The 24,425-nt window shown below is 47.6% G+C and overlaps 1 protein-coding gene across 3 annotated transcripts in view; it reads right to left on the bottom strand.

Moving 5' to 3' along the window:
* The window catches only part of TLN1 (talin 1), a 510,560-nt gene that overhangs the window by 54,286 nt on the left and 431,849 nt on the right, over nt 1–24,425 (bottom strand). For all 3 annotated transcript variants that reach the window (XM_082266280.1, XM_082266281.1, XM_082266279.1), the window contains 13 exons: nt 23,004–23,117; nt 22,362–22,475; nt 22,070–22,204; nt 10,408–10,536; nt 8,678–8,780; nt 8,335–8,543; nt 8,036–8,155; nt 7,144–7,341; nt 4,060–4,199; nt 3,878–3,971; nt 3,148–3,237; nt 2,145–2,267; nt 1,924–2,067 (listed from right to left, as the gene is read on the bottom strand). In XM_082266280.1, the coding sequence (XP_082122406.1) occupies nt 1,924–2,067; nt 2,145–2,267; nt 3,148–3,237; nt 3,878–3,971; nt 4,060–4,199; nt 7,144–7,341; nt 8,036–8,155; nt 8,335–8,543; nt 8,678–8,780; nt 10,408–10,536; nt 22,070–22,204; nt 22,362–22,475; nt 23,004–23,117 (1,713 nt within the window). The remainder of the gene's footprint in view (nt 1–1,923; nt 2,068–2,144; nt 2,268–3,147; nt 3,238–3,877; nt 3,972–4,059; nt 4,200–7,143; nt 7,342–8,035; nt 8,156–8,334; nt 8,544–8,677; nt 8,781–10,407; nt 10,537–22,069; nt 22,205–22,361; nt 22,476–23,003; nt 23,118–24,425) is intronic.

The raw sequence follows: 24,425 nt of genomic DNA, 5'->3' as shown, positions 1-24,425 counted from the left end.
AGGGTTCTCCCCCCCCCCCCCCCCCCCAGGAAGGAACATGGGAACAATGACAGTGAATAGACCTTTGTCTCTGTCCCTGGGTCTGTCCAGGGCCCCCCCCCAGGAAGGAACATGGGAACAATGACAGTGAATAGACCTTTGTCTCTGTCCCTGGGTCTGTCCAGGGTCCCCCCCCCCCAGGAAGGAACATGGGAACAATGACCGTGAATAGACCTTTGTCTCTGTCCCTGGGTCTGTCCAGGGCCCCCCCCCCCCAGGAAGGAACATGGGAACAATGACAGTGAATAGACCTTTGTCTCTGTCCCTGGGTCTGTCCAGGGTTCTCCTCCCCAGGAAGGAACATGGGAACAATGACAGTGAATAGACCTTTGTCTCTGTCCCCGGGTCTGTCCAGGGTTCTCCCCCCCCAGGAAGGAACATGGGAACAATGACAGTGAATAGACCTTTGTCTCTGTCCCTGGGTCTGTCCAGGGCCCCACCCCCAGGAAGGAACATGGGAACAATGACAGTGAATAGACCTTTGTCTCTGTCCCTGGGTCTGTCCAGGGTTCCCCCCCAGGAAGGAACATGGGAACAATGACTGTGAATAGACCTTTGTCTCTGTCCCTGGGTCTGTCCAGGGTCCCCCCCCCCCCCAGGAAGGAACATGGGAACAATGACAGTGAATAGATCTTTGTCTCTGTCCCTGGGTCTGTCCAGGGTCCCCCCCCCCCAGGAAGGAACATGGGAACAATGACAGTGAATAGATCTTTGTCTCTGTCCCTGGGTCTGTCCAGGGTCCCCCCCCCCCCAGGAAGGAACATGGGAACAATGACAGTGAATAGACCTTTGTCTCTGTCCCTGGGTCTGTCCAGGGTCCCCCCCCCCCCCAGGAAGGAACATGGGAACAAAGACCATGAACAGACCTTTGTCTCTGTCCCAGGGTCTGTCCGGGGTTCTCCTCCCCAGGAAGGAACATGGGAACAATGACAGTGAATAGACCTTTGTCTCTGTCCCAGGGTCTGTCCAGGGTTCCCCCCCAGGAAGGAACATGGGAACAATGACAGTGAATAGACCTTTGTCTTTGTCCCAGGGTCTGTCCAGGGTTCTCCCCTCCAGGAAGGAACATGGGAACAATGACAGTGAATAGACCTTTGTCTCTGTCCCTGGGTCTGTCCAGGGTTCTCCCCCCCAGGAAGGAACATGGGAACAATGACTGTGAATAGACCTTTGTCTCTGTCCCGGGGGCTGTCTGGGGTTCTCCTCCCCAGGAAGGAACATGGGAACAATGACAGTGAATAGACCTTTGTCTCTGTCCCAGGGTCTGTCCAGGGTTCTCCCCCCCAGGAAGGAACATGGGAACAATGACTGTGAATAGACCTTTGTCTCTGTCCCGGGGGCTGTCTGGGGTTCTCCCCCCCCCAGGAAGGAACATGGGAACAATGACAGTGAATAGACCTTTGTCTCTGTCCCAGGGTCTGTCCAGGGTTCCCCCCCAGGAAGGAACATGGGAACAATGACAGTGAATAGACCTTTGTCTCTGCCAGGGATTCTCCTTCCAAGGAAGCGCTTTTCTGACATTACCCACCAAATCATCTAACCCTCTGCCATTGTGCCCCAGAGACATCACCACCACCTGCCATACCATTTACCCCTCTACTAGTGTGTTCCAAGGATGTCACCATCACCTGCCAGATCCTCTACCCTTCCACTATTGTGTCCCAGGGACATCATCATCATCCTCCATATCATCTGCCCCACTCTACCAATGTGTCACAAGGACAGCACCATCACCTACCATATCTATACTCCCCCATACATTGTGTCCCAGAGACGTCACCATCATTTGCCAGATCTTCTACCCCGCCACTACTGAGTCCCAGGCATGTCCCCATCGCCCTCAAGATCATCTACCCCTCTACGATTGTGTTTCAGAGACATTACCTGTGACTGGGTGCAGGCCGGATCTATTAGGTTTTGGCAGGCCATCTGAATAGCTTGGTTGGCTCTGGCAAATTGTGTGGGGTCCACAAGACCTTGCTGGGCGGCACGGCTACTGGGATCTGACACACCAACAAGGTAAGCAGCCTGCAGGGAAAGAGGAGCAGAGATTACATAGGTGGTAAAGCAGCCCAGAGCTCGGCTCAGTCGGTGCGATAGCGTACCTGTGCCGCAGCCTCGGTCAGGCCACACAAAGCCTTGGATGCTGTGCTGACTGCATCACCAAACTCTGGCAAATTGCTGGTCTTCGCATGCTGAGAAATTCCAGCCATCGACTCACCGAGAACCTGGAGAAAAGAATGGCACATCGTCATACAACAGGGAACATATAGAATGTGGGGTGACGGTATAGAGGAGGTCGGGGGTGACGGTATAGAGGAGGTCAGGGGTGGCGGTATAGAGGAGGTCAGGGGTGACGGTATAGAGGAGGTCGGGGGTGACGGTATAGAGGAGGCTGGGGTGGCGGTATAGAGGAGGCCGGGGGTGGCTGTATAGAGGAGGTCGGGGGTGACTGTATAGAGGAGGTCGGGGGTGACGGTATAGAGGAGGTCGGGGGTGACGGTATAGAGGAGGTCGGGGTGACGTTATAGAGGAGGTCGGGGTGACGGTATAGAGGAGGTCGGGGTGACGGTATAGAGGAGGTCAGGTGACGGTATAGAGGAGGTCGGGGTGACGGTATAGAGGAGGTCGGGGTGACGGTATAGAGGAGGTCGGGGTGACGGTATAGAGGAGGTCGGGGTGACGGTATAGAGGAGGTCGAGGTGACGGTATAGAGGAGGTCGGGGGTGACGGTATAGAGGAGGTCGGGGGTGACGGTATAGAGGAGGTCGGGGGTGACGGTATAGAGGAGGTCGGGGGTGACGGTATAGAGGAGGTCGGGGGTGACGGTATAGAGGAGGTCGGGGGTGACGGTATAGAGGAGGTCGGGGGTGACGGTATAGAGGAGGTCGGGGGTGACAGTATAGAGGAGGTCGGGGGTGACGGTATAGAGGAGGTCGGGGTGACCATACAGAAGATGTTGGGGTGACGGAGGTTGGTGTGAGGGTATAGAGGAAATAAAAGATGGAGGGGGAGGGGGAGGGAGAGGCTGGGCTATACTAAGCAATGTCCCCATTCTAGGGCCCGATGAGATACACATATTGTATAGTTAGGAGCCCCGAGCAGGACCTTGGAGTTCTCCATGACGTTGTCCAAGCAGTGGAAGTAGGACTGGTCGTTGACCGGCTCTGTCGGGTTCTGGAGGAGTTCTCGGACCGTCTGTAATGACAGAAGATAAATCTGATTAAAGTCTTGTGTGTCACACGGTACAGAAATGTCTATAAGAAGGATAAAGACAGAACCCTGTATATATATATATATATATATATATATATATATATATATATATATTGTACACAACCATACATTATAGAATGAGGAGATCTCAGATATTTCATACCATCACAGTAATCATGTGATCACTTCTCCCCTGTAATCCTCCAACTTTACTACCCCAATGGTGTCAGAATTCCCCGGGAGAAGAGGTTCCGGCAGAGCCACGGAAAGTCTGGTTGTCATTCTCTCAGATGCGGAGACAAGACGAGGCAAGGGAGAGAGAGAATTCCAGGGTTGCGGTGGAAAGAGAATGCCATGGTGACAATGCGGGTCTACTTCATCCCTCCTAATAGGACTATCTGAATGATGAACCTAATACACTATACACTGAGGAGGAAATGACTCCCTAGTGATAACGGGGGGGGGGGGGGGATCCTTCTACACAGGGGAGGACCTTCTACACGGGGGAGGACCTTCTACATGGGAGATCCCTCCACATGGGGGAGATCCCTCTACATCAGGGAGATCCTTCTACACAGCGGAGATTCCTCCACACACGTCCCACCAATCAGCAGGAACCTACCTCCAGCTCGCGTAGAGCATTGTCACATTCCTTCTGTCCTGGAGCTTGCTGAGTACACACCGTGATCAGTTGATTGATACTGTCGGTCACAGCCCTAGGGATAGACAGACAGATCTGTAGGTATCACATGCGCATCCATTGCGGAATGAAGATACTGGAAGGAGACACTTCCCACCACTTACCTGGCTGCGGCCGCCAGCTGGCTCTTCAGGTTGGGAGCGGCGGGATCCGCAGAAAGTGCTTTAGCTGCCAGTAACAACTTGCTGGATGACAGAGAAATGCTCTTAAGGTTGGAGACCACCTGGGCCTGGTCCTCCTTGTTCTGTGGATAGAGAGGACACTTGAAGAAGATAATGGAGGCAAATGAGGCGTACTCCACAGACCCCATCATCTGGGCACATATACCTCTGTCAGAATTAGTGGGTAGTAGAGCTGCACGATTAATCGTATGAAAATCGCGATCTCGATTCACCCCCCCTGACGATCTAAACCTGACATATTCTCGATTCTTTGCATAGCTAAGGGAGCAGAGAAAACAGCTGTGGAAAACTCCCAGTAACTATAAACAAAATTATTACATTGTATCTTTCCTCCTGCAAACGCCTATCAGAAAGTCTCCCAGTAAATATAAACAAAATGATTACATTGTATCTTTTCTTTCCCTCTGCCAGGGAGAAAGGAAGTTTAACCTCTTAAAGACTAGACCTTTCTCTGACAATTGTTGCTTGCAAGTTAAAATCATTTTTTTTTTGCTAGAAAAGTACTTAGAACCCCCAAACATTTTATATATTTTTTTAGCAGAGACCCTACAGAATAAAATGGCGATTGTTGTAATATTTTATGTCACACTGTATTTGCGCAGCAGTCTTTCAAACGCAATTAATAAACTTTAATGAATAAAAAAAAAAACGTAACAGTAAAGTTATCCCAATTTTTGTTTGTTACACAGAGAATCGTGAGAGAATCGTGATCTTTATTCCAAGCTAAAAAATCGTGATTCTCATTTTGGCCAGAATCGTGCAGCTCTAGTGGGTAGATTAAATAAAAGAAAAATTGAATTTTGGCATAGTCATATATAGATATTCTATTTTACATAGAAATTTTGAGCAGTGGCTTCCATGTTGTAGAAGGTCACTAAAAGTTCAAACCTCCTTTTAGGAAAGGTGTCTATTCAAGAAAAGTTTCAACAGACATGCTGTGTTGACCTAAGGTAATAAATAGTCTGTTTAACTTTCTTTAAGATAAAGTCAAGCTGACGCTATACCAAGATAATCTTGTTTGTGTGGCGATCATAAAACACAAGTCAGTATTTTCTGTGTTTAGACCCATTTAAAAATAAGATTTACAGATATACTATAATTCTATATAAAAGAATATTAACAATGAAGTATATATATATATGTATATATATATATATATATGAATAACTTACATAGATATGTATGTAAACCTTCTATATAATAGTTGTTTCATATTCTTGCTAAAGAAAAGTTTTAACCAATACTGATGACTCATCTCTGTATGTCAAGAAAGGCTTCAGTAAACATTTGTAAATTGTAAGTTGTAGAAATTAACCATAAAATTTTCTAACCTTGCCAGACTCCAGAAGGTCTGAGATTGTAAACTCTTTGTCAATATAAGGTGCAAAGTTTATTTGAAGGTAAATAATGCTGCTATATTCTGTGTACTGAAGCTAAGAGCAAGACAATACTGCCATCTCTGGTGACTGACTGCTACTAATTGAAGTCTTAGGTTAAGAAGTCTTTTCCAATATATATAAATATATATATATATATTGATAATAGATTATTTTTAAATGGCGTTACCAGATTTAATCCTTTATTTAGATACATGGTGGATATTAAATGGACATGTAATGGATGAGAATATAGATAGATTATGATGTTGTTTTGATGATTAATCTTAAATATAAAGAAATTATCATTTTATTTTAATATACTGGTCAACCAAGAGGTGTCACCCAATGACCTCACCAGTTAATGAATAAGATGTCCCAACCAATGGGGATAAGGTTACTCCCTCTGGGTTTAACTTGTATAAAAAGGAGAACCCAGATGTGAGACAGGACATTGCACAACATACATTACACAAACAACACACACACTGCTACAGCCATGCATAGACTCATCTGTACATACTCCATTTTGCTCCATCATGTATCTCACACTTGGAAGGACGCCAAACGAAAGTCCTCCCTAACTGGCCACCATCTTGGGAAGGCAGCCATCTTAAGGACTCTGGTAATGACCATTCTAAGCTAGCAGCCAATTTAAATATGGTAAATATGCCTTGCTGTTTATTTGATTAATATTCAATATCATTTATTTCCTTCCTTACATGTTTTACATTTCATATTTAAGGGTAACAAGATTACAGTCCCAGCCGTATTAACCATATGTAGATTTTTCTCTAAGAGCTGATTTTTGCTTTTTATACATTTTTATTAATATCAGATTTAGCGCGTATTAGTCTCACGTTTTGCATAGCCTATTCTCACTCCATCTGCAGTGGAGGGACTGTCGGACTTCACAATTCGCAGACAATTGTGGTATGATTATATAGAACACTTATCTATGGTTTATACTATACCTGGAGAAAACTTAATCTTGCTTTATTTTTACTTTCATTATTGAGCTACAAATCACATTGCATTTATCGTTTTAAGTTTGTATTTTATGTAAAGTTATCTTTTTGTGTCATCCCAAGTCTGATAATTTATTGTGAGTACATGTCTTGTGAATAAATATTCTTATGTATTCCATACTGTAGACTGTTTTCACTAAGATTGGTATATGCTTTTAAAAAGAAATTAATCGATAAAAAGAATTCGCTACATATTGATTTGTGGAATCCTTCCTCACAGATCTTTGCTTATTGACATAAATAGACACTGTTATATTCAGAGCAGTATAAATATTCTGACACCTCATATACATCTAATGAGCTTATTACTATGAACCTAACATTTCTTTGATGGATTTTTGGAACACAGAGTTCTAGAAGTTGAATGTTACATTAGAGGGGCCCTCTGAGTGCTATGTAGTCATGTGACACCAACCCATTCATTCGAGTCTAAGTGCAGAGCACCAACAGACTCCTCCAGAAACACAATACGACCCCAAGCCAAACTTCTGAAGACACCTAAGGGCCCTGAGATCACTTTCAAAAAAATAATTTCATAACACAAAGGATGACATAAAGGGGGTGAGTCTGTACCACCCAATGACTTATGGAATCCCATCTACCTGTGACTGTCCCGCCATCTCCACTCCTGCCTGAAGGAACTCATTGAAGTCCTGGCCATACTTCCCGGAAGCCTTTGCGAGATCCTGAGGTGTTCCACGGGAAGCCTGCACTAGCTCATTGGCTGACTGGTTGAGGCCAACAGCAGCCTGGTTCAGCTGGCCTTGAGCTTCCTGGAAAGTCTTGGTGCTGGGGGGGAACTGAGGAGATAAAGAAGAAATAAAGAGTGAAGGAGGAGATCAGCTGAAAAACAGATTCAAACATTAAGGATCCCGAGGACTGTGGAGGACGACGGACATTAGAGGACCATATAGATGTCACTAAGTAGAAGGTAGAGGAGGAAGCACATTAGTGGACCATAGAGATGTCACTAAGTAGAAGGTAGAGGAGGAAGTACATTAGTGGACCATAGAGATGTCACTTAGTAGAAGGTGGAGAAGGATGGACATTAGAGGACCATAGATATGTCACTTATTAGAGGGTGGAGGTGGATGGGTATTAGAGGACCATAAGGATGTCACCTGGTAGAAGGTGAAGGAGGATAGATTTTAAAGGACCATAGAGATGTCACTAAGTAGACGGTAGAGGAGGATGGACATTAGTGGACCATAGAGATGGAGACGGATGGACATTAGAGGACCATAGATATGTCACTTAGTAGAAGGTGGAGGTTGATGGGTATTAGAGGACCATAAGGATGTCACTTAGTAGAAGGTGAAGGAGGATGGATTTTAAAGGACCATAGAGATGTCACTAAGTAGACGGTAGAGGAGGATGGACATTAGTGGACAATAGAGATGTCCCTTAGTAGAAGGTGAAGGAAGATGGACATTAGAGGACCATATAGATGTCACTTAGTAGAAGGTGCAGGAGGAGGACCTGGGAAGTACTTACAGATGTGGCCAGGAGTTTCTTGCTGGCTTCTCCGATGCTCTTTATAGCGGCATCCACATCTCTCTGTCCTGGAAGACAATTGACGCAGCGGCTCAGAGCCTGAGACACGGCCTTGGCCACCTGTGTGGAGACAGAAGGCAATTCAATCACTAACTATCAAAAACACATCAGGTGTAAAAAAGACAACATGCTGGGAATAGGATACCGCCCATCCTGACACCAGACTCCCAGCATGCAGAGGGTGTAAATAATTGATGTGGTAGAGATGGGCATAAAAAAGTAATATAACAGTCAGAGACCTGAGCTAATCTCTGCTGAGCCTCCGCATCGGCCGGTTTTCCCACGGCTCGCTTAGCTTCTTCAATGAGATTTCCAGCCTTGTCCATGACATCTCCGGCGCACTCCAACATGGCGTTCTGCACCGCTGGATCTCCAGACGCGGCAGCCACTCCACGGCTGGCCTGAGCCAGGGAACGGAGGGCCTGGGCAACCTCACGGGCAGCACGTCCTGCCAAAGGGGAAGAGATGATGGGTTTACAGAGGCAAAAGAGCTGGGTAAGGAAGAGAAACAAACTACAGACATGAAACATAAAAGGTGAGTTCAGGATCAGACAGTGAGAAGGAGACGTCACCTCCACTTACCTGTGTAATTCTCATTTCCATGGACAATCTCACCCAGAAGCTGTGCGATGGAAGAACTCACTGCCTTTGTGCTGTTACCCAGATCTTGTGAGCATTTCTCCATCTGTAGGAGAAGTACAAATTGTCACCATCCCAACACACAACCATCTTCACACAATGGTCACCATCCCGACACACAACCGTCTTCACACAATGGTCACCATCCCGACACACAACCGTCTTCACACAATGGTCACTATCCCGACACACAACCGTCTTCACACAATGGTCACCATCCCGACACACAACCGTCTTCACACAATGGTCACCATCCCGACACACAACAGTCTTCACACAATGGTCACTATCCCGACACACAACCGTGTTCACACAATGGTCACTATCCCGACACACAACCGTCTTCACACAATGGTCAATATCCCGACACACAACCGTCTTCACACAATGGTCACTATCCCGACGCACAACCGTCTTTACACAATGGTCACTATCCCGACACACAACCGTCTTTAAACAATGGTCAATATCCCGACGCACAACCGTCTTTACACAATGGTCACTATCCCGACGCACAACCGTCTTCACACAATGGTCACTATCCCGACACACAACCCTCTTCACACAATGGTCACTATCCCGACACACAACCGTCTTCACCCCGACACACAACCGTCTTCACACAATGGTCACTATCCCGACACACAACCGTCTTCACACAATGGTCACTATCCCGACACACAACCCTCTTCACACAATGGTCACTATCCCGACACACAACCCTCTTCACACAATGGTCACTATCCCGACACACAACCCTCTTCACACAATGGTCACCATCCCCACACACGACCGTCTTCACACAATGGTCACTATCCCGACACACAACCGTCTTCACACAATGGTCACTATCCCGACACACAACCGTCTTCACACAATGGTCACCATCCTGACACACAACCGTCTTCACACAATGGTCACTATCCCGACACACAACCGTCTTCACACAATGGTCACTATCCCGACACACAACCGTCTTCACACAATGGTCACTATCCCGACACACAACCGTCTTCACACAATGGTCACTATCCCGACACACAACCGTCTTCACACAATGGTCACTATCCCGACACACAACCGTCTTCACACAATGGTCACTATCCCGACACACAACCGTCTTCACATAATGGTCACTATCCCGACACACAACCGTCTTCGCACATGGGTCACTATCCCGACACACAACTGTCTTCACACAATGGTCACTGTCCCGACACACAACCGTCTTCACACAATGGTCACTATCCCGACACACAACCGTCTTCACACAATGGTCACTATCCTGACACACAACCGTCTTCACACAATGGTCACCATCCTGACACACAACCGTCTTCACACAATGGTCACTATCCCGACACACAACCGTCTTCACACAATGGTCACTATCCCGACACACAACCGTCTTCACACAATGGTCACTATCCCGACACACAACCGTCTTCACACAATGGTCACTATCCCGACACACAACCGTCTTCACACAATGGTCACTATCCCGACACACAACCGTCTTTACACAATGGTCACTATCCCGACACACAACTGTCTTCACACAATGGTCACTATCTCGACACACAACCGTCTTTACACAATGGTCAATATCCCGACACACAACCGTCTTTACACAATCCCCCCCCCCCCCAAAAACCACAAAGATTAAGGCTCACCGTCTCCCCGGGCAGCGGCTGCAGTTTGCCCTCTCTGGCAGCTGCTTTGGCCTCTTGTAGATCTTGTTCCAGGGAATGGATGAGGTTCAGTGCAGAGTCGATCTCCAGAGGTCCACATGCTTCCTGTGCCTGAGGGGGACAAAATGTCATGAAATCCACAACCAACACCACACTGCTCTGTAATCAGACTAAGAAAAGACCCAAAACCTGAGCAGAATCCCACAGTTTAATAACAAGACCTCTACCAACCATACAGCTCTATATCCAGACCGAGACCTCTACCAACCATACAGCTCTATAGCCAGACCCGAGACCTCTACCAACCATACAGCTCTATATCCATACAGAGACCTCTACCAACCATACAGCTCTATATCCATACAGAGACCTCTACCAACCATACAGCTCTATATCCAGACCCGAGACCTCTACCAACCATACAGCTCTATAGCCAGACCAAGACCTCTACCAACCATACAGCTCTATATGCAGACCAAGACCTCTACCAACCATACAGCTCTATATCCATACAGAGACCTCTACCAACAATACAGCTCTATATCCATACAGAGACCTCTACCAACCATACAGCTCTATATCCAGACCAAGACCTTTACCAACCATACAGCTCTATATCCAGACCGAGACCTCTACCAACCATACAGCTCTATATCCAGACAGAGACCTCTACCAACCATACAGCTCTATATCCAGACCAAGACCTTTACCAACCATACAGCTCTATATCCAGACCGAGACCTCTACCAACCATACAGCTCTATATCCATACAGAGACCTCTACCAACCATACAGCTCTATATACAGACCGAGACCTCTACCAACCATACAGCTCTATATCCAGACTAAGACGTCTACCAAACATACAGCTCTATATCCAGACTAAGACGTCTACCAACCATACAGCTCTATATCCAGACTAAGACGTCTACCAACCATACAGCTCTATATCCAGACCGAGACGTCTACCAACCATACAGCTCTATATCCAGACAGAGACCTCTACCAACCATACAGCACTATATCCAGACCAAGACCTTTACCAACCATACAGCTCTATATCCAGACCCGAGACCTCTACCAACCATACAGCTCTATATCCAGACAGAGACCTCTACCAACCATACAGCTCTATATCCAGACCAAGACCTTTACCAACCATAAAGCTCTATATCCAGACCGAGACCTCCATCAATCATACAGCTCTATATCCAGACAGAGACCTCTACCAACCATACAGCTCTATATCCAGACCGAGACCTTTACCAACCATACAGCTCTATATCCAGACTAAGACGTCTACCAAACATACAGCTCTATATCCAGACTAAGACGTCTACCAACCATACAGCTCTATATCCAGACTAAGACGTCTACCAACCATACAGCTCTATATCAAGACCGAGACGTCTACCAACCATACAGCTCTATATCCAGACAGAGACGTCTACCAACCATACAGCTCTATATCCAGACAGAGACGTCTACCAACCATACAGCTCTATATCCAGACAGAGACCTCTACCAACCATACAGCTCTATATCCAGACAGAGACCTCTACCAACCATACAGCTCTATATGCAGACCAAGACCTCTACCAACCATACAGCTCTATATCCAGACTAAGACGTCTACCAACCATACAGCTCTATATCCAGACTAAGACGTCTACCAACCATACAGCTCTATATCCAGACTAAGACGTCTACCAACCATACAGCTCTATATCCAGACCAAGACGTCTACCAACCATACAGCTCTATATCCAGACCAAGACGTCTACCAACCATACAGCTCTATATCCAGACTAAGACGTCTACCAAACATACAGCTCTATATCCAGACTAAGACGTCTACCAACCATACAGCTCTATATCCAGACTAAGACGTCTACCAACCATACAGCTCTATATCCAGACCGAGACGTCTACCAACCATACAGCTCTATATCCAGACAGAGACGTCTACCAACCATACAGCTCTATATCCAGACAGAGACCTCTACCAACCATACAGCTCTATATCCAGACAGAGACCTCTACCAACCATACAGCTCTATATCCAGACAGAGACCTCTACCAACCATACAGCTCTATATGCAGACCAAGACCTCTACCAACCATACAGCTCTATATGCAGACCAAGACCTTTACCAACCATACAGCTCTATATCCAGACCGAGACCTCTACCAACCATACAGCTCTATATCCAGACCAAGACCTTTACCAACCATACAGCTCTATATCCAGACCGAGACCTCTACCAACCATACAGCTCTATATCCAGACCAAGACGTCTACCAACCATACAGCTCTATATCCAGACTAAGACGTCTACCAACCATACAGCTCTATATCCAGACTAAGACGTCTACCAACCATACAGCTCTATATCCAGACCAAGACGTCTACCAACCATACAGCTCTATATCCAGACCAAGACGTCTACCAACCATACAGCTCTATATCCAGACTAAGACGTCTACCAAACATACAGCTCTATATCCAGACTAAGACGTCTACCAACCATACAGCTCTATATCCAGACTAAGACGTCTACCAACCATACAGCTCTATATCCAGACCGAGACGTCTACCAACCATACAGCTCTATATCCAGACCGAGACGTCTACCAACCATACAGCTCTATATCCAGACAGAGACCTCTACCAACCATACAGCTCTATATCCAGACAGAGACCTCTACCAACCATACAGCTCTATATCCAGACAGAGACCTCTACCAACCATACAGCTCTATATGCAGACCAAGACCTCTACCAACCATACAGCTCTATATGCAGACCAAGACCTTTACCAACCATACAGCTCTATATCCAGACCGAGACCTCTACCAACCATACAGCTCTATATCCAGACCAAGACCTTTACCAACCATACAGCTCTATATCCAGACCGAGACCTCTACCAACCATACAGCTCTATATCCAGACCAAGACGTCTACCAACCATACAGCTCTATATCCAGACTAAGACGTCTACCAACCATACAGCTCTATATCCAGACTAAGACGTCTACCAACCATACAGCTCTATATCCAGACCAAGACGTCTACCAACCATACAGCTCTATATCCAGACCAAGACGTCTACCAACCATACAGCTCTATATCCAGACTAAGACGTCTACCAAACATACAGCTCTATATCCAGACTAAGACGTCTACCAACCATACAGCTCTATATCCAGACTAAGACGTCTACCAACCATACAGCTCTATATCCAGACCAAGACGTCTACCAACCATACAGCTCTATATCCAGACCAAGACGTCTACCAACCATACAGCTCTATATCCAGACCAAGACCTTTACCAACCATACAGCTCTATATGCAGACCAAGACCTCTACCAACCATACAGCTCTATATCCAGACCGAGACCTTTACCAACCATACAGCTCTATATCCAGACAGAGACCTCTACCAACCATACAGCTCTATATCCAGACCAAGATGTCTACCAACCATACAGCTCTATATCCAGACTAAGACGTCTACCAACCATACAGCTCTATATCCAGACTAAGACGTCTACCAACCATACAGCTCTATATCCAGACTAAGACATCTACCAACCATACAGCTCTATATCCAGACTAAGACGTCTACCAACCATACAGCTCTATATCCAGACTAAGACGTCTACCAACCATACAGCTCTATATCCAGACTAAGACGTCTACCAACCATACAGCTCTATATCCAGACCGAGACCTCTACCAACCATACAGCTCTATATCCAGACAGAGACCTCTACCAACCATACAGCTCTATATCCAGACCGAGACCTCTACCAACCATACAGCTCTATATCCAGACAGAGACCTCTACCAACCATACAGCTCTATATGCAGACCAAGACCTCTACCAACCATACAGCTCTATATGCAGACCAAGACCTTTACCAACCATACAGCTCTATATCCAGACCAAGACCTTTACCAACCATACAGCTCTATATCCAGACTAAGACGTCTACCAACCATACAGCTCTATATCCAGACTAAGACGTCTACCAACCATACAGCTCTATATCCAGACCGAGACCTCTACCAACCATACAGCTCTATATCCAGACAGAGACCTCTACCAACCATACAGCTCTATATCCAGACAGAGACCTCTACCAACCATACAGCTCTATATGCAGACCAAGACCTCTACCAACCATACAGCTCTATATCCAGACCAAGACCTCTACCAACCATACAGCTCTATATCCAGACCAATACCTCTACCAACCATACAGCTCTATATAAAGACAGAGACCTCTACCAACCATACAGCCCCATTACCAGACCAAGACCTCTACTGACCACACATCTCTATATCCGGACCAAGACCTCTACTGACCATACAGCCCCATTACCAGACAGAGACCTATACAAACCATACGGCCCCATTACCAGAACGAGACCTCTACAGACCATACAGCCCCATTACCAGAACGAGACCTCTACAGACCATACAGCCCCATTACCAGAACGAGACCTCTACTGACCATACGGCACCATTACCAGAACGAGACCTCTACTGACCATACAGCCCCATTACCAGAACGAGACCTCTACTGACCATACGGCACCATTACCAGACTGAGACCTCTACTGACCATACAGCCCCATTACCAGACTGAGACCTCTACTGACCATACAGCCCCATAACCAGAACGAGACCTCTACTGACCATACAGCCCCATTACCAGAACGAGACCTCTACTGACCATACAGCCCCATTACCAGAACGAGACCTCTACTGACCATACAGCCCCATTACCAGAACGAGACCTCTACTGACCATACAGCCCCATTACCAGAACGAGACCTCTACTGACCATACAGCCCCATTACCAGAACGAAACCTCTACTGACCATATGGCCCCATTACCAGAACGAGACCTCTACTGACCATACGGCCCCTTTACCAGAACGAGACCTCTACTGACCATACAGCCCCATTACCAGAACGAGACCTCTACTGACCATACAGCCCCATTACCAGAACGAGACCTCTACTGACCATACAGCCCCATTACCAGAACGAGACCTCTACTGACCATACAGCCCCATTACCAGAACGAGACCTCTACTGACCATACAGCCCCATTACCAAACTGAGACCTCTACTGACCATACAGCTCTATATCCAGACAGAGACCTCTACCAACCATACAGCTCTATATGCAGACCAAGACCTCTACCAACCATACAGCTCTATATGCAGACCAAGACCTTTACCAACCATACAGCTCTATATCCAGACCGAGACCTCTACCAACCATACAGCTCTATATCCAGACCAAGACCTTTACCAACCATACAGCTCTATATCCAGACCGAGACCTCTACCAACCATACAGCTCTATATCCAGACCAAGACGTCTACCAACCATACAGCTCTATATCCAGACTAAGACGTCTACCAACCATACAGCTCTATATCCAGACTAAGACGTCTACCAACCATACAGCTCTATATCCAGACCAAGACGTCTACCAACCATACAGCTCTATATCCAGACCAAGACGTCTACCAACCATACAGCTCTATATCCAGACTAAGACGTCTACCAAACATACAGCTCTATATCCAGACTAAGACGTCTACCAACCATACAGCTCTATATCCAGACTAAGACGTCTACCAACCATACAGCTCTATATCCAGACCGAGACGTCTACCAACCATACAGCTCTATATCCAGACAGAGACGTCTACCAACCATACAGCTCTATATCCAGACAGAGACCTCTACCAACCATACAGCTCTATATCCAGACAGAGACCTCTACCAACCATACAGCTCTATATCCAGACAGAGACCTCTACCAACCATACAGCTCTATATGCAGACCAAGACCTCTACCAACCATACAGCTCTATATGCAGACCAAGACCTTTACCAACCATACAGCTCTATATCCAGACCGAGACCTCTACCAACCATACAGCTCTATATCCAGACCAAGACCTTTACCAACCATACAGCTCTATATCCAGACCGAGACCTCTACCAACCATACAGCTCTATATCCAGACCAAGACGTCTACCAACCATACAGCTCTATATCCAGACTAAGACGTCTACCAACCATACAGCTCTATATCCAGACTAAGACGTCTACCAACCATACAGCTCTATATCCAGACCAGGACGTCTACCAACCATACAGCTCTATATCCAGACCAAGACGTCTACCAACCATACAGCTCTATATCCAGACTAAGACGTCTACCAAACATACAGCTCTATATCCAGACTAAGACGTCTACCAACCATACAGCTCTATATCCAGACTAAGACGTCTACCAACCATACAGCTCTATATCCAGACCAAGACGTCTACCAACCATACAGCTCTATATCCAGACCAAGACGTCTACCAACCATACAGCTCTATATCCAGACCAAGACCTTTACCAACCATACAGCTCTATATGCAGACCAAGACCTCTACCAACCATACAGCTCTATATCCAGACCGAGACCTTTACCAACCATACAGCTCTATATCCAGACAGAGACCTCTACCAACCATACAGCTCTATATCCAGACCAAGACCTTTACCAACTATACAGCTCTATATCCAGACTAAGACATCTACCAACCATACAGCTCTATATCCAGACTAAGACGTCTACCAACCATACAGCTCTATATCCAGACTAAGACGTCTACCAACCATACAGCTCTATATCCAGACTAAGACGTCTACCAACCATACAGCTCTATATCCAGACCGAGACCTCTACCAACCATACAGCTCTATATCCAGACAGAGACCTCTACCAACCATACAGCTCTATATCCAGACCGAGACCTCTACCAACCATACAGCTCTATATCCAGACAGAGACCTCTACCAACCATACAGCTCTATATGCAGACCAAGACCTCTACCAACCATACAGCTCTATATGCAGACCAAGACCTTTACCAACCATACAGCTCTATATCCAGACCAAGACCTTTACCAACCATACAGCTCTATATCCAGACTAAGATGTCTACCAACCATACAGCTCTATATCCAGACCGAGACCTCTACCAACCATACAGCTCTATATCCAGACAGAGACCTCTACCAACCATACAGCTCTATATCCAGACTAAGACGTCTACCAACCATACAGCTCTATATCCAGACCGAGACCTCTACCAACCATACAGCTCTATATCCAGACAGAGACCTCTACCAACCATACAGCTCTATATCCAGACAGAGACCTCTACCAACCATACAGCTCTATATGCAGACCAAGACCTCTACCAACCATACAGCTCTATATCCAGACCAAGACCTCTACCAACCATACAGCTCTATATCCAGACCAATACCTCTACCAACCATACAGCTCTATATAAAGACAGAGACCTCTACCAACCATACAGCCCCATTACCAGACCAAGACCTCTACTGACCACACATCTCTATATCCGGACCAAGACCTCTACTGACCATACAGCCCCATTACCAGACAGAGACCTATACAAACCATACGGCCCCATTACCAGAACGAGACCTCTACAGACCATACAGCCCCATTACCAGAACGAGACCTCTACAGACCATACAGCCCCATTACCAGAACGAGACCTCTACTGACCATACGGCACCATTACCAGAACGAGACCTCTACTGACCATACAGCCCCATTACCAGAACGAGACCTCTACTGACCATACGGCACCATTACCAGACTGAGACCTCTACTGACCATACAGCCCCATTACCAGACTGAGACCTCTACTGACCATACAGCCCCATAACCAGAACGAGACCTCTACTGACCATACAGCCCCATTACCAGAACGAGACCTCTACTGACCATACAGCCCCATTACCAGAACGAGACCTCTACTGACCATACAGCCCCATTACCAGAACGAGACCTCTACTGACCATACAGCCCCATTACCAAACTGAGACCTCTACTGACCATACAGCCCCATTACCAGAACGAGACCTCTACTGACCATACAGCCCCATTACCAGAACGAGACCTCTACTGACCACACATCTCTCTATATCCAGACCAAGACCTCACCCAACCCCAGTTCTAAATCACACATCTTCACAACCAAACCAAGACTACACCCATCCCCACAAAGCCAAACCCAAGGCTATATTTAACTAGACTTGACCAAAATTCCTAAAGCCATACAGCACCCCAAGTGAGACTTTATCCAGCTAAACTACAAGACTGCATCACCTGGCCACAGAGATTTATAATTCAATCTGCCTACCGAGTATACAGGCCTCTAAACAATCCGTTCTAACTCAAAGGGGTTGTAAAAGCTTCAGGATTTTTACCTTCTCCGAGCAGCAGCCCCCCCCCCCCCCCAAAAAAAAAAAAACGTACCTGAGCCCCATTGCGATCCAGCTTCACTGGTTGAGACAGCAGCAGTAACCATTGGCTCTTGCTACTGTCGATAACAGTCAGTGAGCCAATGTGAAAAGAGGGGAGGTGGGACCATGGCTTTGTGTGTGAACGGATATACAGAACAGCGGCTCGGGAGCAAGCCTGCTTGGGTGTCGCCATTGCAAGCTGCTTGCTCTAGGGGTCACAGGGCAGGAGGGAGGAGCCAGGAGCACCCATGGGTGACCCCAGAAGAGGATTGGGACTGGTCTGTGCAAAACCATAAGCCGGTGAGTACAACATGTTTGTTATTTTTTCTTTATTTGACTGGAATATCACTTCAAGCCAATAACTGGAATCACACACCAGATGGAGCCTCACCTCATCCTAAGCCAATAACGTCACTGGAATCACACACCAGATGATGGAGCCTCATGTCATCCTAAGCCAATAACGTCACTGGAATCACACACCAGATGATGGAGCCTCATGTCATCCTAAGCCAATAACGTCACTGGAATCACACACCAGATGATGGAGCCTCATGTCATCCTAAGCCAATAACGTCACTGGAATCACACACCAGATGATGGAGCCTCACCTCATCCTAAGCCAATAACGTCACTGGAATCACACACCAGATGGAGCCTCACCTCATCCTAAGCCAATAACGTCACTGGAATCACACACCAGATGATGGAGCCTCATGTCATCCTAAGCCAATAACGTCACTGGAATCACACACCAGATGATGGAGCCTCATGTCATCCTAAGCCAATAACGTCACTGGAATCACACACCAGATGATGGAGCCTCACCTCATCCTAAGCCAATAACGTCACTGGAATCACACACCAGATGATGGAGCCTCATGTCATCCTAAGCCAATAACGTCACTAGAATCACACACCAGATGGAGCCTCACCTCATCCTAAGCCAATAACGTCGCTGGAATCACACACCAGATGATGGAGCCTCACCTCATCCTAGAAGACCCCCAGCCCTGATCTCACATATTGGGGACTCGGGGGTCCAATGTACAAAAATGCCAAACTCTTCCTGTTGGTGATCTCTGGTACCAACCATGAAAGCTTTACTGACGTGTCTGGTGGCAATCTGAAAGGCTGCTCATCGTTTTCCACTATTAATGTGCATGGACCAGCAGTGAGGCTCAGGCTAGGTCCGGTGAAGGTCCACACAGGTCTCTGCCACACATGGATATTGTCCTGCATTCACGTAATAGCCTAACCTGCCCACCGAGAGAATCCTCATCAGAACCCCATCATAGACCACCAACACCACACTACCCACAGACTCATAGACCACAACACCACACCAGTCACAGACTCATAGACCACCAACACCACACCAGCCACAGACTCATAGACCACCGACACTACACCAGCCACAGACTCATAGACCACCGACACTACACCAGCCACAGACTCATAGACCACCGACACCACACCAGCCACAGACTCAGACCACAACACCCACAGACTCATAGACCACCGACACTACACCAGCCACAGACTCATAGACCACCGACACTACACCAGCCACAGACTCAGACCACAACACCCACAGACTCATAGACCACCGACACTACACCAGCCACAGACTCATAGACCACCGACACTACACCAGCCACAGACTCAAAGACCACCGACACTACACCAGCCACAGACTCATAGACCACAACACCACACCAGCCACAGACTCATAGACCACAACACCACACCAGCCACAGACTCAGACCACCAACACCACACCAGCCACAGACTCAGACCACAACACCCACAGACTCATAGACCACCGACACTACACCAGCCACAGACTCATAGACCACCGACACTACACCAGCCACAGACTCAAAGACCACCGACACTACACCAGCCACAGACTCATAGACCACAACACCACACCAGCCACAGACTCATTGACCACAACACCACACCAGCCACAGACTCATAGACCACCGACACCACACCAGCCACAGACTCATAGACCACAACACCACACCAGCCACAGACTCATAGACCACAACACCACACCAGCCACAGACTCATAGACCACCGACACTACACCAGCCACAGACTCATAGACCACCGACACTACACCAGCCACAGACTCATAGACCACCGACACTACACCAGCCACAGACTCATAGACCACCGACACCACACCAGCCACAGACTCATAGACCAACGAAATATCACCAGCCACAGACTCATAGACCACCGACACCACACCAGCCACAGACTCATAGACCACAACACCCACAGACTCATAGACCACCGACACTACACCACCCACAGACTCATAGACCACCGACACCACACTACCCACAGACTCATAGACCACCGACACTACACTAGCCACAGACTCATAGACCACAACACCCACAGACTCAGACCACCGACACCACACCAGCCACAGACTCCTAGACCACCGACACCAAACCAGCCAGACTCCTAGACCACAACACCCACAGACTCATAGACCACCGACACCACACCACCCACAGACTCATAGACCACCGACACCACACCACCCACAGACTCCTAGACCACTGACAACACACACAGGCTCAGACCACTGAACTACACCAGCCACAGACTGCTAGACCACTGACACCACACCACCCACCACACACAGACTGAGACCACTGACACCACACCACCCACCACACACAGACTGAGACCACTGACACCACCCACAGACTCATAGACCACTGACACCACACCACTCACCAACCACAGACTGAGACCACTGACACACCACCCACCACACACAGACTGAGACCACAGACACCACACCACCCACAGACTGAGACCACGGACACCACACCACCCACCAACCACAGACTGAGACCACTGACACACCACCCACCACACACAGACTGAGACCACAGACACCACACCACCCACAGACTGAGACCACCGACACCACACCACCCACCACACACAGACTGAGACCACGGACACCACACCACCCACCAACCACAGACTGAGACCACTGACACCACACCACCCACCACACACAGACTGAGACCACTGACACCACACCACCCACAGACTGAGACCACCGACACCACACCACCTACCACACACAGACTCATAGACCACCCATCAGGGCACCACCTACTATAAATAATTGGCTCCCCCCACAGACTTACACACTGTACACGTGTATCCACACCCCCTGTGCCCCACCATTCCATATTGGGTAACAAATACCCCATTGATCAAATGTACCTTCTGTGCGGCAGTACGGAGCTCAGCCAGAGCGGCAGCCAAGTTCTTTATGCATTGACCGAGCTGCATGGCAGATGCCGGATCCGAGACGGTCGGGACGGCTGACTTCCCTGCAGCCATCAGTTTACCTCCGGGCTGTAATGAGAAGCACACAGTGAGTTTAATGTCTGGGAGAAGAGAGTCTGGGATCTCCTCCCATCGTCTGATATGTCACCATGACAGGAGGTGCTGCCTCCTCAGACTGAGGAGGACCCCCCATACAAGGTGACATCAGATGGTATGAATACATCACCTGCAGGAAGTTCTGGCTGGCACTGATGAGGGACAGTTGGGCGCTTGGACTCTCCGGCTGTGATTGGCTGCCTCGAACTCCCTGAACCAACATCGGGATCTGGTCTGCCACAACCTGAGGGACAAAGGTAACCAAAGATTCATGAATGAGAGGGCACACCACATAAAAGGTTCTCTGTAATGTCCCACCAGGTGTTTGGGATGGAGGACAAACCGGTGATACGGATGGAGGACAGATTGATGATACGGCACAGAGGCCAGGAAATGGACAGTACAGGAGGAATATAGAGGATGGAGGACAGATCGATGATACGGAATAGAGGCCAGGAAATGGACAGTACAGGAGGAATATAGAGGATGGAGGACAGATCGATGATACGGCACAGAGGCCAGGAAATGGACAGTACAGGAGGAATATAGAGGATGGAGGACAGATCGATGATACAGAATAGAGGCCAGGAAATGGACAGTACAGGAGGAATATAGAGGATGGAGGACAGATCGATGATACGGCACAGAGGCCAGGAAATGGACAGTACAGGAGGAATATAGAGGATGGAGGACAGATCGATGATACGGAATAGAGGCCAGGAAATGGAGGACAACGTACGGGCAGAGCAGAAGCGCTGTGCAGATCACATACCTTGCAGCTTTGCACCAGCTGTTGCTGGGCAGCAGGGTTCTTGTTGCTGGACGCGGCGTTCTGTGCGGCGGCAATGGTTTGCGTAGCTGAAGCGGCCGCCTGTTTGGCTGCTTGCTGGAAAAAAAAAAAAACAAGAAACCAGAAAGGTGAATGATTTCTGTGACGGTACTCTCCGTCACTGAGAGTGAAAGACAGATACTTAATGGACACTGAGAATATGGTTTGGATTGCTTCAAATGGGACAGTGATATTTATCAACAATATATCTCAAAGAATATATGAAGACTCTGGGACTCTAGACCTAGCTGCCTATTGCCAATAAGGCTTCACACAGTCAGACTCCTAGCAGATGTGAATGTCATCAGATCACTGGTGTTCTACACATTGTAAATTATGCCGATTTACTCACCTATTGTTTCCGGTGGGTTCTCAATGTTTACACCTAAAATAATGTGTATTGTATTGCAGGAGCTCGAGGACGGAAAGTCTGCAAGGTAATTGGCTCAGGTTGATTGAATCATTGTCATCTATTAGTTGCTGAGTGGAAATAGTATACTGCTTATGTTGGTTGTTCTTTAGATATGTTAATTATATTTCTGTATAGAATCTCAACTGCATAGGATAATGTAATCAGGCAACCCCTGACCTGTGTGTGGTAATATGATCAGGAGGGGGATGTCCATGTTGTATATAAATTCTGCGTGACTGTTCAATATAAGGAGAAGATTCCAGTAAAAGCTAAGTTGTCGGCTAGCTTTGTATGAGGGCGGCTGGGAAAATCTGATATCTATGTTCAAGACAGTAGGAAGCCGTATACTGACAGAAGTCCACAAGTACAGTGTGGGTAGAGGATCCGTTACATTGGTGGCAAGTGGTGGGATGCATCCAAACCTCCACCGGGATCCAAGATCCGGATAGCAGAAGAGGAGAGGTACAGATACCAGCCACTATTGGAAGAGGAATTCGGAAGGAGGTTGCGAGAGATGCGGATACAGCACAGGGGACCAGTGTCAGAGAAGGTCCTGCTAGGATGGTATGATTCAATCCACTGGGAACTGGAGGAAGCGCTAGCCCGTGAGCAGCAACACCAGGGAAAAATCCTCCCCTCCTTCCAGGAAAGGTACTGGTCGCAATACGAAGTTCAAATGGTGTTTTTGGGGTGACAACCGCATAAGGAATCGAAAGCTGAGTTAGCCGGCTGGTCCAGGTAGAGATGCGGTTGGAAGAGAGCTACAGAGCTCTCCGCTGTATGTAAACCAAGTGTGCCCATCGACAACGGACGACAGCCCAATGGAAGGCTTTTGCTACGGCTGCCTGGGGCTGTTATTAGAGAGAGGCTGTCTGAGGACCCAGACTTTGGGAGCGATTTGGAGTGGCGGTTAGAGAAAATTGAGGATTACAGAGAAGAGATCCTGAACATCT

Source organism: Pelophylax lessonae, assembly GCF_965119305.1.
Source record: "Pelophylax lessonae genome assembly, chromosome: 1".
NCBI lineage: Eukaryota > Metazoa > Chordata > Amphibia > Anura > Ranidae > Pelophylax > Pelophylax lessonae.
This window is presented reverse-complemented; position numbering and strand designations above follow the sequence as displayed.